The sequence below is a fragment of the Gorilla gorilla genome, chromosome 10 (assembly GCF_029281585.2).
Source record: "Gorilla gorilla gorilla isolate KB3781 chromosome 10, NHGRI_mGorGor1-v2.1_pri, whole genome shotgun sequence".
NCBI classification, from domain to species: domain Eukaryota; kingdom Metazoa; phylum Chordata; class Mammalia; order Primates; family Hominidae; genus Gorilla; species Gorilla gorilla.
In genome coordinates this window covers 23,967,870-23,986,234 of record NC_073234.2, presented here as the reverse complement: position 1 = coordinate 23,986,234, position 18,365 = coordinate 23,967,870, and the positions used below count along the sequence as shown (strand labels likewise).

The 18,365-nt window shown below is 45.5% G+C and overlaps 1 protein-coding gene across 1 annotated transcript in view; it reads left to right on the top strand.

The window, feature by feature from the left end:
• Positions 1-8,404, top strand: part of LOC115930184 (collagen alpha-1(III) chain) — an 80,999-nt gene extending 72,595 nt beyond the window's left edge. Inside the window, 1 exon segment of the mRNA XM_063693801.1 lies at positions 7,773-8,404. Coding sequence (XP_063549871.1) covers positions 7,773-7,783 — 11 coding nt within the window. The 3' untranslated portion in view covers positions 7,784-8,404.
• Positions 8,405-18,365: the final 9,961 nt, after the last annotated feature.

Genomic DNA, 18,365 nt, shown 5'->3' with positions numbered 1-18,365 from the left:
GGGCTCCCCCGGAAGGACGGCCGGCTTGTGGGGGGGGTGCCACCTGAAAAAAAATTTTCAGGTCCCCAAAAGGTGACCGTCTTCCGGAGGACAGCGGATCGACTACCGTGTGGATGCCCACAAAAATTCCACCTCTGAGTCCTCAACTTCTGACCCCGAGGTCAGGTAGGTCAGATTTGATTTCAGTTCTAGTAAGAGGGAAGCGGCCTTGATGAGGGCGTCCCTCTTTTGACTCTGCCTGTTTCCCTAGGACGCTAGAAGGTAGAGCCCTGGTTTTCTGTTAGGCACCTCTGTGTCTCTTTCTAGGAGGGAAGTGGCCTTGACAGGGGCCCTCCCTTGACTCAGTCCACATCCCAGGATGCTGGAGGACTGAGTCCTGGTTTCTGGCAGACCGGCCACTCTCTCTCTCTCTCTTTTTCTATCTCTCATCTTTCTCTTGTTCAAGTTTCTTGAAGAATCTCCAAGAAAGAAAAAAAAAAAACTGTTATAAACTCTTTGTGAATAATGAATGAATGAGGGAGGACAAGGGCTTGCGCTTGTCCTCCAGTTTGTAGCTCCACAGCGAAAGCTACGGAGTTCAAGTAGACCCTCACCTGCGGTTCCTTGGCGACCTCATAAGGCTTAAGACAGCATCAGGCATAGCTCAATCTGAGCCGGAAGTTTATACCGGCCTGCCAATGCTAAGAGGAGCCCAAGTCCCCTCACGGGGAGCAGCCAGGCAGGCATCTGACTGACCCCATCACAGGAACCCCTCCCATTATCTGTCTTAAAAAAAAAAAAAAGGAAGAAACTGTCATAACTCTTTACATGCCGTAAAGTCAATTGTTTGTTTTATATTGATTGTTCTGTTCAGTTTCTATTGTCTTCTTAGTAGTTGTGAAAGTTTTGCATGTCAGGACAGTGATATTGCCCAAGACGTCTAAGTAAAAACTTCTTCAAAGTCCTTAGTGCTGATTTTTTGTCACAGGAAGTTAAATTTCTCATCAATCATTTAGGCTGGCCACCACAGTCCTGTCTTTTCTGCCAGAACCAAGTCAAGTGTTGTTACAAGAACAAGTGTGAAAAACATTGGCCTGATTAAGATTTCTAGCACCATGAAAGTTGTAAGTATTTAGATCGTCATACTCCACGTCCAAGTGATTAGACCTCCTCTAAACTAAACCAGTAGTGAGTTCAAAACAGCCACCCTGCAGATTTCCTTGCTCACCTCTCTTGTCATTCTGTAACTTGTCCTGTGCCCTTAAGTAGAACACTGTGTAAAGAAATGTACGCCCGTACTGCCTTACTTCGTTTAGATTCTTACTCTGTTCCTCTGTGGCTACTCTCCCACCTTAAAAATGATCCAAGTAGTCCTTTTCCACCTTGTCCCTGCCCCCTACCCCGCACATCTCGTTTTCCAGTGCGACAGCAAGTTCAGCGTCTCCAGGACTTGGCTCTGCTCTCACTCCTTAAACCCTTAAAAGAAAAAGCTAAGTTTAAGGTATTTGCCTTTAAGTCATAAAGACACCAAAAGTACTTAAAGTGCAGATCTAGAAGAAGAAGAACGCCTAGATCAAACTGACCCAGAAGATCTCAGGCTGGCTCTAGTCCTCCTCCCTCAATCTTAAAGATGCAGTAATGTAGCAAGTAGTATTAGCTGTTGTAGTTTTTCTGCTCTTTCTAGTGATGTTAATTCTGTTCTTTCACTACTCCAGTCCCCCAAGAAATAAGTTTCTCTGTCCATGCTAAGTTTAATATCTATGCTCAAATTTTATTAAATTGCCTTCAAAAAAAAAAAAAAAGAAACACTTCCTCCCAGCCTTATAAAAGTTAAAGCCGTCTCCAATGTATGCTGCAGAATTTTCCTCTCAGTTCCTCAGACTATTATAAAGTCCGCCTAAAAAAGGCAAGCTCCAGACACTCTGCAAAATAAAATGGCCAAAGTTTAAAGTCAAGCGGCCCCCTGAAGGGTCATTGAACCTCACAATTGTTCAAGCTGTGTGGCAGGTTGTTACTGAAACTCCTAGCCACCCTAATCAGTTTCCCTACATTGATCAATAGCTAAGACTAGTCAGGATCCCCCCTCCATGGCTCCATTCATGCGCCATTCATAATTCTACCTCCAAGGTCGTCCAAAGCCAGACCGCGTTTTTGCCTCGACCCTCAGCCAGTTCAGCTCCCCCTGTACTACCTCCCTCTGAAGAAGAGGGGAGTCTCCCTCACCCAGTCCCACCGCCTTACAACCAGCCTTCTCCCTTAAAGTTATCCCATGTCTCCTCGACGACCTCCCCTGTAGGCTTGCCACCCATTGCCTCTCAATCATGACCGTGGCAGGAAGAAGTAGCCCCTCTACTACCACTGAGAGAGTCACAAGTACCTCCAGGTGACGAGCGCTCAGCACCCTTCTTAGTTTGTGTCCCTTTTTCTAGTTCTGACTTATATAATTAGAAAACTTATAATCCTCCCTTCTCTGAAAAGCCCCAGTCTTTGACCTCTCTGACAGAGTCTGTACTCCGGACTCACTCACCCACCTAAGATGATTGCCAACAGCTCCTTTTAACCCTTTTCACCTCTGAAAAGAATGAACGTATCCGAAAAGAAGCCAAAAAGTACTTCCTCACATCAGCCAATGGACCGGAAGGAGAAGCTAGAGACCTCCTTGAGGAGGTCTTTCCCTCTACCCTGCCTAACTGGGACCCAAATTCCTCAAGTAGAAAGGGAGCTTTAGACGATTTTCACCGGTATCTCCTCGCAAGTATTAAAAGAGCCGCTCAGAAACCCATAAACTTGTCTAAGACGACCGAAGTTGTCCAAAGGCCCGATAAGTCACCAAGAACGTTTTTAGAGCGCCTCCAGGAGGCTTATCGGATTTACACCCCTTTTGACCCGGCAGCTCCCGAAAATAGCCATGCTCTTAATTTAGCATTTGTGGCTCAGGCAGCCCCGGATATTAAAAAGAAACTCCAAAAACTAGAAAGATTTGCTAGAATAAATATCAGTCAGCTTTCAGAAATAGCCCAAAAAGTTTTTGACAATCATAAGTTTAAAAAACAAAAACAAGCAACACAGGCAGCTGAAAAGGCCGCTGATAAAGCATTCAAAAGACAAACAAAATCTTAGTGGCAGCTATCCAAGAAGTGCAGAATGAAATAGCCCGTTAATTTAGCATTAACTGAAGCCCCTGCTTTAGCCCTCCCTAATATCTCCATAAAAGCCAAGGAGTTGCTAAAGACGTGCTTACTCAGATTCTAAGACCCTAAAGATGCCCAGTGGCCTATTTAAGAGGCTAGATCCTGTGGCCTGTAGATAGCCAAGTTGTCTGCGAACCATAGCAGCTACAGCAAGCCTGGCTCAAGAGGATGATAAGTTAACTCTAAGCCAAAATTTAACCCTTACAGCTCCTCATGCCATAAACATCTTACTACAAAATGCTTCTGGCAAATAGATGTCAAATGCTCGCATCTTGCAGTATCGAAGTTTACTGTTAGATCAGCCTCGTTTGACTTTCTCTCCCACAAAGTGTTTCAATACAGCTACACTACTTCCTGACTCAGACTCCACTATTCCTGCTCATGACTGTCAAGAACTGTTAGAAACTATCGAAACTGGCCGATCTGATCTTCAAGCTGTGCCCCTAGAAAAGGCAGATGCCGCCGTGTTCACAGACAGTAGCAGCTTCCTCAAGCAGGAAGTATGAAAAGCCAGTGCAGCTGTTACCACAGAGACAGATGTGTTGTAAGCTCAAGCTTTACCAGCGAACACTTCAGCACAAAAGGCTGAATTGATCGCCCTCACTCAGGCTCTCCGATAAAGTAGAATAAACGTATTAACATCTAGAGTGACAGCAAGTACGCCTTTGCTACTGTGCATGTACGTAAAGCCATCTACCAGGAAAGCAGGCTACTCACCTGAGCAGGTAGCTGTGATCCACTGCAAAGGACATCAAAAAGAAAACACAGCCATTGCCCATAGTAACCAGAAAGCTGATTCAGCAACTCAGGTCGCAGCGAGACTTTCAGTCACGCCTCTAAACTTGCTGCCCACAGTCTCCTTTCCACAGCCAGATCTGCCTGACCATCCCGTATACTCAACAACAAAAAACCTGGCTTCAGATCTCAGAGCCAATAAAAATCAGGAAAGTTAGTAGATTCTTCCTGACTCTGGAATCTTCATACCCTGAACTCTTAAAGAAACTTGAATCAGTTACCTACAGTCTACCACCCATTTAAGAAGAGCAAAGCTACCTCAGCTCCTCCAGAGCCATTTTAAGATCCCCCATCTTCAAAGCCTAACAGATTAAGCAGCTCTCCAGTGCACAACCTGCGCCCAAGTAAATGCCAAACAAAGTCCTAAACCCAGCCCAGGCCACTGTCTCTGAAAAAACTCGCCAAGAAAAAAGTAAGAAATTGACTTTACAGAAGTAAAACCACACCAGGCTAAGTACAAATACCTTCTAGTACTAGTAGACACCTTCTCCAGATAAACTAAGGCATTTGCTACCAAAAACGATGCCACCAACACAGTAGTTTTTACTCAATGAAATCATCCCTCAATATAGGCTGTCTGCTGCCATAAAGTCTGATAATAGACCAGCCTTCCCCTCGCCTATAGCTCAGTCAGTCAGTCAGTAAGGTGTTAAACATTCAACAGAAGCTCCATTGTGCCTATCAACCCCAGAGCTCCAGGCAAGTAGAAAGCATGAACTGCACCCTAAAAAACACTCCTACAAAATTAATCTTAAAAAAGCAGTGTAAATTAAGTAAGTCTCCTTCCTTTAGCCCTACTTAAAGTAAGGTGCACCCCTTACCCGGCGAATTTCTCACCTTTTGAAATCATGTATAAGAAGGCGCCGCCTATCTTGCCTAAGCTAAGAGATGCCAAATTAGCAGAAATATCACAAACTAATTTGTTACAGTACCTATAGTCTCTCCAACAGGTACAAGATATCATCCTGCCACTTGTTCGAGGAGCCCATCCCAATCCAATTCCTGACCAAAGTCCTGCCATTCGTTCCAGCCAGGAGACCTAGTGTTTGTTAAAAAGATCCAAAAAGAAAGACTCACTCCTGCTTAGAGAAGACTTCACACCGTCATCCTCATGACGCCAGTGGCTCTGAAAGTAGATGGCATTCCTGCTTAGATTCATCACTCCCGCATCAAAAAGGCCAACAGAACCCAACTAAAAACATAAGTCCCCAGGCCTAAGTCAGTCCCCTGAAAACTGCACCTAAGTCAGGTGAAGCCATTAGATTCATTCTTTTTACTACCTCACTTACTTGTTTTTGCCCATTACATCCCCTGTGCCTTCCTACTCCTTTCTCCTCACCTCTTTCACAACAGGACGTGTATTTGCAAACACCACTTAGAAGGCCAGTACCTCCAAGGAAGTCTCCTTTGCAGTGGATTTATTTGTACTTTTCCCAAAGCCAGCCCATACCCACGAAAAGCAACACAATCTGTCAGTCCCAGGAGCAGGAAGTGTCGACCCTGCAGCAAGATTCAGACACTCCAAGAGCCAAACTAACTGTAGAAGCTCCATAAGTGCAGAAAAAAGACTCCAAAATATTGGCTTTTACCTCTGTCTTAGAAATCACCCTGATGTTAGCTGTCAAGATACTTATCAGTTTTTCTGCCCTGATTAGACACGTGTAACTTTAGCCACCTACTCTAGAAGATCAACCAGATCTTCAACTCTTTCCACAAGTCGTGCTTCTCATCCTAAATTATGTACTAGAAAAATTGTAATCCTCTTACTATAGCTGTCCATGACCTTAATTCAACTCAATAGTATCATGGCATGTCATGAAGATTAAGATTTTATATCCCAGGATTTAATGTTAAGACTATGTTCACCATCCAAAAAAACCCTAGTCTCATAAAGCCCACCCAAGCCAATCAGGCCTTTAACTGATCTAAGTAACCCTATGTTCCAGAAACACCCTGACAAGTTGATTTAACTATTCCTCCACCATTCTTAGTCATAAAAGATACACTCCAGAAAGTGCAAGAAAATCTAGATAAGCGCCAACAAGAACAAGAAAATAACATCTCCTAGTATCAAAGCATGTTCAACTAGAACCCAGAACTAACTATTCTAATTACTAAGTTAGCCAGACACCCTCCCCATCCTACTATTAAGTCTAATTTTTGGGCCCCGTATATTAAATTAGTTTATTAATTTTGTAAAACAACACATAGCTTCTGTCAAACTTATGTATCTTAAGACTCAATATAGCCCCCTTGTTATAACTGAAGAATCAACGATTTGATTCCCCAAAAACACAAGTGAGGAATGTAATGCCCAACCTTGTTTTTACTAACCCTGTTCTTAGACTCTCCCTTTCTTTTAATCACCTAGCCTTCTTTCCACCTGAATTGACTCTCCCTTAGCTAAGAGAGACAGACAGACTCCATCTTGGCTCTTTCACTGGCAGCCCCTTCCCCAAGGACTTAACTTGTGCAAGCTGACTCCCAGCACATCCAAGAATGCAATTAACTGATAAGATACTGTGGCGAGCAATATCCGCAGTTCCCAGGAATTCCTCCAATTGATAACGCCCAAAGCCCCCCGTCTATCGCCTTGTAATAGTCTTAAATCCCCTAGACCTAGAACTGTTTACTTTCCTGTAACAATTTATCCTTTTAACTTTTTTGCCTACTTCTGTAAAATTGTTTTAACTATTTCCCCCCTCCCCTTTCTAAACCAAAGTATAAAAGAAAATCTAGCCCCTTCTTCGAGGCCGAGAGAACTTTAAAAGTTAGCCATTTCTTAGCCGCCGGCTAAATAAACAGATTCTTAATTCGTCTCAAAGTGTGGCATTTTCTCTAACTCGCTCAAGTACAACACATCCAGCAGGCACGTAATCCACTCTAAAATGCTGTCCTGGGGTAGTGAAGATGATGTTGCTGGAAATATCCTTAAATGGCATGTGGATGAGTTCCCCCAGAGGCATACATGTTGAGCTAAATACTTGGCTGATGAAGGGTACAAGTTGAAGGGGTTTTGAAAGGCAGAGTGAGGTTCCTCAGAAGGCTGTTGCTACAGAAAGCCAGGAGGAGAAATTACATGGCCAGATAGAGTGGCATGACCATTGGATAAGGACTTTTTGTTTGTTTTTCAGATGGAGTTTTACTCTTGTTGCCCAGGCTGGAGTGCAATAGCACGATCTCAGCTCACCACAACCTAAGCCTCCCAGGTTCAAGCGATTCTCCTGCCTCAGCCTCCCTAGTAGCTGGGATTACAGGCATGTGCCACCACGCCTGGCTAATTGTGTATTTTTTGTAGAGATGGGGTTTCTCCATATTGGTCAGGCTGGTCTTGAACTCCCGACCTCAGGTGATCCGCCCGCCTTGGCCTCCCAAATTGCTGGGATTACAGGCGTGAGTCACCGTGCCCAGCCTGGATGAGGGTCTTTAGCAAAGATGGAAGTTTTGGTACCTTGCAGTTTAGTCTCTTCATTTATGTCCTCCTGAAATCTTCAGGAATAGCACTATTTTGTCAATACTTCTGGGGTCATATTTAGGGGGACTTAAAGGAGATGTGATGTGGCAGCCTTTGACTCAAGGGAGTATCATACTAGCTCAAAGAGATCTGGGTACATGCCAGCTGAACCAACTCTTCTGAGGATGTGATAGATCCTGGGAGGCCACTCTGATCCTGCCGACCTTGAGGCCAGATGAGTCTTTGAAAACCATGGTTTGGCTTAACACCAGCACTTAGTCTAACACCCACCATGAATCTTGCTGAAGTGAAGCTATACAAATACCTTTTCAAAAGATGTTTTTTCATTCCAGATCCTTCTTAGAAATTCCTAAGGCTCAATGCTGTGTGGAAGATTCTGAGAAAGAAAATAGTTTCCGATCTTTGGGATTCCCGAGATGGTCCAATCTGCAAAAAGTTCATTGCCATTTCCATCAAGGACACTGAGAACAAGAGTCTTATCTGGATTGGATCCTGGGAATTGAGAAGCTTCAGCAGGTGGGAAATGCACCCTCCACAGGCTCACACCCTTGTGGGCTGTTTCAGTTACCTATTGCACCTAAAATTAGGATCTTTAAACCACCACAAGCCATTATTGCTCATGACCCTGTGAGTTGCATGGGGACTTCCTGGCTGCTTTAACCTGGGCTCATTTGTGTGGCTACCTGCAGCTGGAGGGCCAGCTGGGTGGAACATCCAGCACGGCCTCATGCATGTGCCTGGCAGTTGGTGCTGGTTGTCAGCCGGGGAAATTTGTTTTCCTCCGTGTGGCCCCTCGCCCTCAGAGCCCCTCTCCAAATGGCCCTTTAAGCAGGATAGCCAAGGTTTGCTTGGTGCCAGCATCCAAGAGGGCAAAAATATGGAAACTACGAGAGTGCTCTCAAGGTCTAAGACTATATGCACCCCAAAAATCTGAGGTCTCAGTTAATTCAGAAAGTTTGTTTTGCCAAGGTTGAGAACGCATGCCTGTGACACAGCCTCAGGAGGTCCTGACAACATGTGCTTAAGGTGGTAGGGACACAGCTTGGTTTGATACATTTTAGAGAGACATGAGACATCAATCAATATGTGTAAGATGTACATTGGTTCAGTCTGGAAAGGCGGGACAACTCCAGGTGAAGGTGAAGGTGAGACAAGGGGAAGGGGCTTCCAGGTCATAGGTAGTTAAGAGACAAATGGTTGCATTCTTTTGAGTTCCTGATTAGCCTCTCCAAATGAGGCAATCAGATATACATTTATCTCAGTGAGCAAAGGGGTGACTGAATAGAATGGGAGGCAGGTTTCCCCTAAGCTGTTCCCAGCTTGACTTTTCTCTTTAGCTTAGTAACTTTTTTTTGGGTGGGGGGACAGAGTCTCGCTCTGTTGCCCAGGCTGGAGTGCAGTGGTACGATCTCGGCTCACTGCAACCTCCAACTCCAGGGTTCAAGCAATTTCCCTGCCTCAGCCTCCCAAGTAGCTGGGATTACAGGCGCCTGCCACCACGCCTGGCTAATTTTCATATTTTTTAGTAGAGACGGGGTTTTGTCATGTTGGCCAGGCTGGTCTTGAACTCCTAACCTCAGGTGATCTGCCCGCCTCAGCTTCCCAAAGTGCTGGGATTACAGGCGTGAGCCACCGAGCCCAGCCTAGCTTAGTGATCTAGGGACCCCAAGGTTTATTTTCCTTTCACAGCTAGAAGTTGGTCACCATCACTTTGGCAGCATTCCACTGGCCAAAGCAAGTCATAGGCAGCCCAGATTCATGTAGAGGAGTATAAACTCTACCTCTTAAAGGAAAGATTGGTTCAATTACACTACATGAGCATTTGCAGAAAGTTGTACCCATCTTTGGAAACTACCACACACACACACACCTTTACATGCAACCCTCCCTTGAGGTGCATCTACTTCCAGGCAGAACCAAAACTTGACAGTACTCAACAGAAGAAAAGTAGTGTCCTAAATGCCAGTTCTCTTCTTACTCAACTTCAGCCTCATTATAAGCAGATTCTAACAGTTTATGTGTCTTAAGAAACATTTTAATTAATCTTTGGAATTTAAGAATTTCAAATCATAGCAGTAGCCTGTGCATACAAAATACGCATATTGTAAGTTTTTCCTTTCTGATAAATCATTCTGGGGGAACCACAATGTAACTTTTTTTTTTTTTTTTGAGAAGGAGTCTCACTCTGTTGCCCAGGCTGGAGGGCAGTGGCATGATCTCAGCTCACTGCAACCTCCGCCTCCCTGGTTCAAGCGATTCTCCTGCCTCAGCCTCCTGAGTAGCTGGGATTACAGGCACACGAGACAGGGTTTCACCATGTTGGTCAGGTTGGTCTCGAACTCCTGACCTCTGATCTGCCCACCTCAGCCTCCCAAAGTGCTGGGATTATAGGAGTGAGCCACCGGCTCACGTATACTGTGACTGTATATTGAAAGTTTCTCTTTTTTTCAAATAATTAACAGGTTTAACAGAATGTATCTCCTGATCTATTCTTTTCACTGCAGACATCTATTGCCTTTTCAGCCTAGCAGCCCTCCCCTCTATAGAGACTCACACTTCCTACTCCACTCATGTGGCTCTCATGGGGGCTGCCATGTTCTCAAATGACTCCACCCCTCTGGCCTCAGTTGACTGGTCCAGGGATGAGCATCTGGCCTAAACTGGCCAATCAGAATTCTTCCCTTGAATATTTTTCCAAACTGGAACTAGACCAAGTTAGTCATTCTCTGTGATGGCAGGAATTGTGTGTAGTGAGAAATACAGGAGCTTTTGTGGCCACGTTTCTCACCTTATGGAGAAAAGGCTTGAGTAAGAAGAAATTAAGCCAGTATGCAGGACAAAGCTAGAGACAGAGATAGAGAGATCTTGTGGTAAGCCCCTTGGTTTTTATCATTCTAGTACATGCTTGCTACTGCATACAACCAAGACTTTCACCTGAGGGCTTTCTCAAAGTCAGGCATGGAGTATGTCAGAAAAGCCACAGAAGCCAGGCACAGTGGCTCACTCCTGTAATCCCAACACTGGGAGGCCGAGGCAGGTGGATCACGAGGTCAGGAGTTTGAGACCAGCCTGATCAACATGGCAAAACCCTGTCTCTACAAAAAATAAAAAAATTAGCGGGGCATGGTGGCAGGCACCTGTAATCCCAGCTACTCAGGAATCCGAGGCAAGAGAATCGTTTGAACCTGGGAGGCAGATGTTGCAGTGAGCCAAGATCATGCCATTGCAGTCCAGCCTGGGTGACAGAGCAAGACTATGTCTGAAAAAAAAAAAAAAAAAAAAGAAAAAGAAAAAAGCAAAGCCAGAGAGCTGATGACCTGGGACTAGTCCTCAGCAAGTGACGGATAGGAGCCAGGCTATAAATGCTTCAATATCTTTTCCCCCTGGATGGAACAACTTTGAAATGTATTCCACATCACCTCCCAGAGGTCCCCAGTGGGGTCAAATTCTAGTTGCCTGGAGTGGTAAGCTGCTCATTGAAGCCCCCTGTGTGGCCTCCTGCCTTTCCATGAATCAATTCCTCACTCCCCTATTGGTGTTCCCTGGAATCATCTCCTAAATAATCCACTTGCAATCCTGTCCCTCTTTCAGGATCTGCTTGGGGTTGGGGTTGGGGTTGGGGTTGGGGAGTGCAGAGAAAAACACGATCCCTTTTCCACTCCACACTAGTAAGATGAGTTTCTGTCACTGGCAACCAAGAGTTCTGACTATTACCTCCTGAGATAATTCCTAAAATGTATTTGGGAATTTCCCCACCTCCACCCCACTACCTATGTCATCAATATGTAGATTTCTTAATGAAGTTTAATGGTATTCTTTGATCAACCTCAAGTTTCACAAAACACACTGCACTTTCATAAGGGCTCCCCATGGCTGACAGATCAGCCGTTCAAAAGAAGGGAAGTGTCAGAGATCGTTCTGCTAGGCTCACGTATTTTTCAGTAGAATCTGGGTCAGGATGTTGTGGTCGGGAGATGCTTCTGGAGCTCTGGGACCCACAAGCTTGCGTGTCATGGTGGAGTATTAGGACAACTTGAAAACATAGTGGCAGGAGGAGGCTTCCTCTCTCCCCTGCAGTTCATCCTCCACCACACCCAATGTGCTCAATAGATATTGGTTAAATGAATAATGGGGCCGGGCATTGTGGCTCACGCCTATAATCACAGCACTTTGGGAGGCTGAGGCAGGTGGATCACTTGAGGTCAGGAGTTCAAGACCAGCCTGGCCATAGAGGCAGGAGAAGCGCTAGAACCTGGGAGGCAGAATTTACAGTACGCTGAGATGGCACCACTGCACTCCAGCCTGGGCGACAGAGCGAGACTCAAAAAAAAAAAAAAAAATGGATTTATTCCTTCCAAACTGCAGCTCACCAAAAGACCAACACACATCACAATGTTGTGGCCATAATCACCACAGTGACAATAATAAATATAATCAACTCTCGAGCCAGCCACCCCCACTAAACCTAGTGGATCACATCTGGTGTTTCACTTTGGGGATATTTTAGTGGTCATGATAGATTGTCGCCTGACTGCTGGCTGTTTCTACCATGTTTCAGGAATACAGAGATGTGTACAGATGACCCCTAAAATTAATTAGTATGCAATTCTCAAAGAGCCAAACTGTACCCCAAAAGCTACTAGAATGAAAAAAAAGTTTTACTTCTCAAAGAGACAAACTAGGTAGTAGAAGCATTTATGTTCCCTTGGAGAATCTTCCCACCAAGGACTCAAAGTTGTCTCCAGACCACGGAATGCCTGGGGCCTTGGAGGTTCCCAATTCTGGTATCATCTCCCATTCTCCTTTAGGTCCAGTTTTCTCAGAGGGGCATGCATTGTTCATTGCCACTAAGGGTATCCAAGGACACAAACTGAAGATAATAGTGCCTTATTGTCTCTCAGTCATCTTTCTCTCCCACATGCTGGAAGGAGAGCCAAGTCCAATTTATCCAATTACAAAATAGCAATATTGGCATCATGAGATCACCTAACAAAACTTTCAGAGGCAATCTATCTTCCTACCAAAAGTAACCAACATCTGTGGAGCACTTACCATGACTAAGGGTTAACATAAGTGGTTTGCATGCTGCATGCATCAGGATGGACCAGGTTATGCTGCAGTAACAAATTAACCCCAGAGTCTCAACAGCTTAGCAACCAAGGTTGATTTCTTACATTCCATGTTCACAATAGGTTGGCTGGGTATGATGTGCTCCATATGGCCACTCAAAGTCCTAGAATGATGGAAATTCTACCATCTTAATGCAGGGATTCTCCCATAGTTACTGCACCAGGAGATGAGAGAATGAGAGAGTTATTCCCAAGCCCTCAAAAGCTGTTGACTAGAGGTGATGTCAGTGACTTCCACTTATAGAGCATTGGACCCTGGCATGGATCCATCTAACTACAGGGGGTCTGGGGAATACGGGGAGCACCTGGAAATCCCATGAGCAGTAACCATTCCTGCCAGCATGCATTATTTCATCTGAACCTCACAACCCCACGGAATATAGAACAGAGGCTTGGAGAGTTATGGGACCTACCCCAAGGCGTCATAGATAATGAGTTTCAGAGCTGAGATATGACCCTCGGCCTGGCAGGATTCAAACCACTATGCTGCATACTCATCACAAAATGCTATGAAATTCCTCATACAGCAAAACACCACACCAAGTAAAAAGAAAGCCAAGTTGTGCAAATACAAAATAGAACTCCCCTGACACTTCACCTCCTCACCCACCCCACCCCCCACCGAAAGAATCAACCTACGCAAATAACTGGAATGAAATTCTCAGGCAATTTCAGCAGGGGAAATGGGGTTATCTCATCTGGGTCTCACATCCGACCTCGTCAAGACAAGACCTTCCCTAAACTTCACCTGAACACCTGGACACACCGCCATGTCTTGCCGCTTCCTGTTACTGGAAATGCAATGATGATGTCTTTATACAATTTATAGGTCTTTCTATAAGTGTCAAGATAAATGTCATCTCTGTACCTGCATATCATTCAGAGCTAGGCAAGCTTCTATGTAAAGTGCTAGATAGTAAATATTATAAACTTTGCAGGACTCATCTGATCTCCATCCTATATATTTTTTTGTTTTTGTTTTTGTTTTACAATTTTTTTTTCTTTTTAGATAGGCTCTAAAAAGAAAATAAAACTTATCCATGTTGTGACATGGATGAATGTTAAAAACATGCTCAGTGAAAGAAGTAGACATGAAAGGTCATATATTGTACAATTCCATTTATATGCAATGTTCAGACTAAGCCAATCGACAGAGATAGAAAGTAGATGAGAGGTTTCCAGGGGCTGCAGGAGGGGGTATGCAGAGTGACTGCTGAATGGATATGAGGCTTCCAATTGAGGTGTTGAAAAAGCCCTGAAACTAGGTAGTGGTGATAATTGCACAACATGATAAATGTACAAAATGTCACTGAATTGTACATTTTCAGATGCACAAAATGGTAAATGTTGCATATATTATACCACAATTTTATTCATTTATTTTAGAGATAGAGTCTCACTCCATCACCCAGGCTGCGGTACAATGGCACAATCAGAGCTCACTGCTGCCTTTACCGCCTGGGCTCAAGCAATCCTCACACCTAGTCTTCCAAGTAGCTGGGACTACATGTGAACCCTACCACACCCAGCTTTTTAAATTTTTTTATAGAGTTGCATTCATGCAATATTGCCCAGACTGGCCAAAACTCCCGGCTTCAAGTGATTCTCTCATCTTAGCCTCCCAAAGTGCTGGGATAACAGGTGTAAGCCCTCAGGCCAGGCAACTTTTAATTCTTATGTGAAATTTTCAACTAATTCCTAGGATTAAAAAAATGTCGATCAACATGGGGATTAGAGGAAAAAATAATTTTAAACAAGAGAAAAAATTAAATGAGATGATGTACATGTATACAGTGCCTGGCCTCATGATCACTGAGTCCACTGCAACTTTTTATTTTTTTTTTCCATACAGGGTCTCACTCTGTCACACAGGCTGAGTACAGTGGCATAATCATGGCTTACTGCAGTCTCAACCTCCTAGGCAAAAGTGATCCTCCCACCTCAGCCTCTCAAGTAGCTGGGACTACAGGTGTACACAACCACACCTAGCTATTTTTGCTGCTGTTGTTGTATTTTTTGGTAGTGGCAGGGTCTCACCATGTTGCCCAGGCTGGCATCTTGAACTCCTGGGCTCAAGCGATCCTCCCACCTCAGCTTCCCAAAGTGCTGGGATTACAGGTGTGAGCCACCATGCCCATCCTGTTGTAGCTATTTTAATAGTGCTGGTGAACAATAATTTGCTCTCCCTATAAAAACAGAACATACTAAGCCAAGGAAAGCACCAATCTAGTTTGTTCTCCCCAGATCTTCAAAATGTTGGAATTAGTATAAGAGTCCAAAATATTTCATGTGGTTTGATTTTTTTTTTTTTTTTTTGGAGATTCAGTCTTGTTCCATCATCCAGGTTGGAATGCAGTGGCACAATCTCAGCTCACTGCAACTACCGGGTTCAAGCAATTCTCCTGCCTCAGCCTCCCGAGTAGCTGGGATTACAGACATGTACCACCACGCCTGGCTAATTTTTGCATTTTTAGTAGAGATGTGGTTTCTCCATGTTGGCCAGGCTGGTCTTGAAATCCTGACCTCAAATGATCTACCCGCCTTGGCCTCCCAAAGTGCTGGGATTACAGGTGTAAGCCACCATGCCCGGCCAGTTTGATTTTTTATTGTGGTAAAATACATAGAAAATCTATTATTTTAGCCATTTTCAAAGGAAAAATTCAGTGGTGTTAAGTGCATCCACCACATTGTACAGCCATGTCCCCCATCCATCTCCAGAACGCTTTCATACTGTTCTGCAAATATGCAGCAACTTGCTACACTCCAGTTTGTTTGTCCCACAACAGAGCTGGGCTGAATTATTAATGTGGACTTTGTTCAACAACGGACTAAAGAGGGAGAAGCCCATGAACTGTGTGAGGAGTGCATGACAGGTGCTCGTGGGATGACATGGCTCGGCACCCTCCAGCTGCTGCTGCCACTGCCTGTCCTGCTGGGCGGCCACCCCCTCCCAGGAAAGAAGAGCACTCACAACTGCTGCTGATCTCCTTCCAGGGCTTCTGCTGGGACTAGGATCAGGATGTGGACACCCCCAACCTGGACCGTCTGGCCGGGGAGGGAGTCAAGGCCAAGTACCTCATGCCGCCCCTTGTCACAATGACCTCCCCGTCCCACTTCACTACCATCCCAGGTAAGCGTCACTCTGCCCATTTCATCCGATGCCCATCAAAGCCCCAGCGTCCGTCATTCCCTGTGATAAGAAGCAAAAGCTCGGTCAGCTCTAGGGAGGCTGACGCGGCTCCGGGGTCTCACTCTCTTGCCCAGGCTGTAGCTCAGTGGCATAATCACTGGTCAGTAGAGCCTCAAACTCCTGGTCTCAAGCAGTCCTCCCTAGCTCAGGATCCCCAGTAGCTGGGGATACAGACAAGCTACCATGCCTAATTTTCTCATTTTCTTAGAAATTGGGGCAGGGGGTGTCTCACTATGTTGCCTGGGCTGGTTTTGAACTCCTGGCCTCAAGTGATCATCCCACCTCAGCCTCCCAAAGTGCTGAGATTGGAGACATGAGCTACCGTGACTGGCCTGTTCTTTTTTAAAAAAGGAAATAAGGCCGAACATGGTGACTCACCCCTGTAATCCCAGCACTTTGGGTAGCTGAGGCAGGTGGATCACCTGAGGTCAGGAGTTCAAGACCAGCTTGGCCAACATGGTGAAATGTCGTCTATCCTAAAAATACAAAAATAAGCCGGTCGTGGTGTCAGATGCCTATAACAACAGCTACTCGGGAGTCTGATACAGGAGAATCACTTCAACCCAGGAGGTGGAAGTTGAAGTGAGCTGAGATCATGCCATTGCACTCCAGTTTGCGCAACAGAGCAAGATTTTGTCTCAAAAAAAATAAAAGTAATAAAAATAAAAAGGTAAATAACTAAAGTCACTTTTAAATAATTGTATAAAAATAATAAAACATTGACATTTACAGAGCTCAGTTTAGATGAGGTGACTCATAGCCTCCAATGGTGTCCTGGTTCTCTTACATAAGAATTCAAATGTCTTTTTGTGGCCCCAAAGATTCCACACAGCCTGGCCCCTGGCCCATCTTCTGCCAGTCTCTCTCATCTCTCTCCCTCTCCTTCACTTCCTTCTGGATCACAAAGGCCTTTTGCCTGTGCCTTCTGCCCTGCTCCCTCCAGCCCCAGGGCCTTGGCCTGTGCTAGTCCAGTCCCTCCAGCTCACCAGGAGCATGCAGTCCAGTCGGGGAGACAGACACCAGACACCCAAACAGGCACATACATCCCGTGACAACTCAGGAGGCATCAAGGAGGAAAACGAGTTTTCCAGGCACAGACTACAGGGGTAAACTGGCTTCAAACTAGAGAGGGAGAAAGGGGGTCTCTGAGCATGGGGCAGTTGAGCTGAAAGAGATCTCAGGGGACCACAGCAAGGAAAAGTGTTCCAGGCAGAGGGAAGAGCATGTGTGAGGTCTCAGAGACAAAGACCTGGTCATTTCAGAATCCCAGTGGCCACTAAAATAGAGGGATTCCAACCTAAAAAGGAGGAAGAAGAGGCTGCTGGAAAACAAAGGACTCTGTGTAAGAATCATAATAGCAGGGGTGGAGCCAAGATGGCCGAATAGGAACAGCTCCTGTTTACAACTCCTGGCACGAGCGATGCAGAAGACAGGTGATTTCTGCATTTCCAACTGAGGTACTGGGTTCATCTCACTGGGGAGTGTCAGAAAGTGGGTGCAGGACACTTGGTGCAGCACACCAACCATGAGCCCAAGCAGGGCGAGGCATTGCCTCACCCTGGAAGTGCAAGGGGTAAGAGAATTCCCTTCCCTAGTCAAAGAAACGGGTGACAGATGGCACCTGGAAAATCGGATCACTCCCACCCTAATACTGCACTTTTCCAATGGTCTTAGCAAACGGCACACCAGGAGATTATATCCCGTGCATGGCTCAGAGGGTCCTAAACCCATGGAGCCTCACTCATTGCTAGCACAGCAGTCTGAGATCAAACTGTAAGGTGGCAGCAAGACTGGGGGAGGGGCGCCCGCCATTGCCTAGGCTTCAGTAGGTAAACAAAGCAGCTGGGAAGCTCCAACTGGGTGGAGCCCACCACAGCTCAAGGAGGCCTGCCTGCCTCTGTAGGCTCCACCTCTGGGGGCAGGGCATTGGCAAACAAAAGGCAGCAGAATCCTCTGCAGACTAAAATATCCCTGTCTGCCAGCTTTGAAGAGAATAGTGGTTCTCCCAGCATGCAGCTGGAGATCTGAGAATGGACAGACTGCCTCCTCAAGTGGGTCCCTGACCTCCGAGCTGCCTAACTGGAGGCACCACCCCATAGGGGCAGACTGACACCTCACATGGCCAGGTACTCCTCTGAGACAAAAATTCCAGAGGAACAATCAGGCAGCAACGTTTGCTGCTCACCAATATCCGCTGTTCTGCAGCCTCCACTGCTGACACCCAGGCAAACTCCAACAGACCTGCAGCTGAGGGTCCTGACTCTTACAAGGAAAACTAACAAACAGAAAAGGCATCCACACTAAAACCCCATCTGTATGTCACCATCATCAAAGACCAAAGGTCGATAAAACCACAAAGATGGGGAAAAAACAGAGCAGAAAAACTGGAAACTCTAAAAATCAGAGTGCCTCTCCTCCTCCAAAGGAATGCAGCTCCTCACCAGCAATGGAACAAAGCTGGACAGAGAATGACTTTGACGAGTTGAGAGAAGAAGGCTTCAGACGATTAAATTACTCCGAGCTAAAGGAGGAAGTTCGAACCCATGGCAAAGAAGTTAAAAACCTTGAAAAAAAATTAGACGAATGGCTAACTAGAATAACCAATG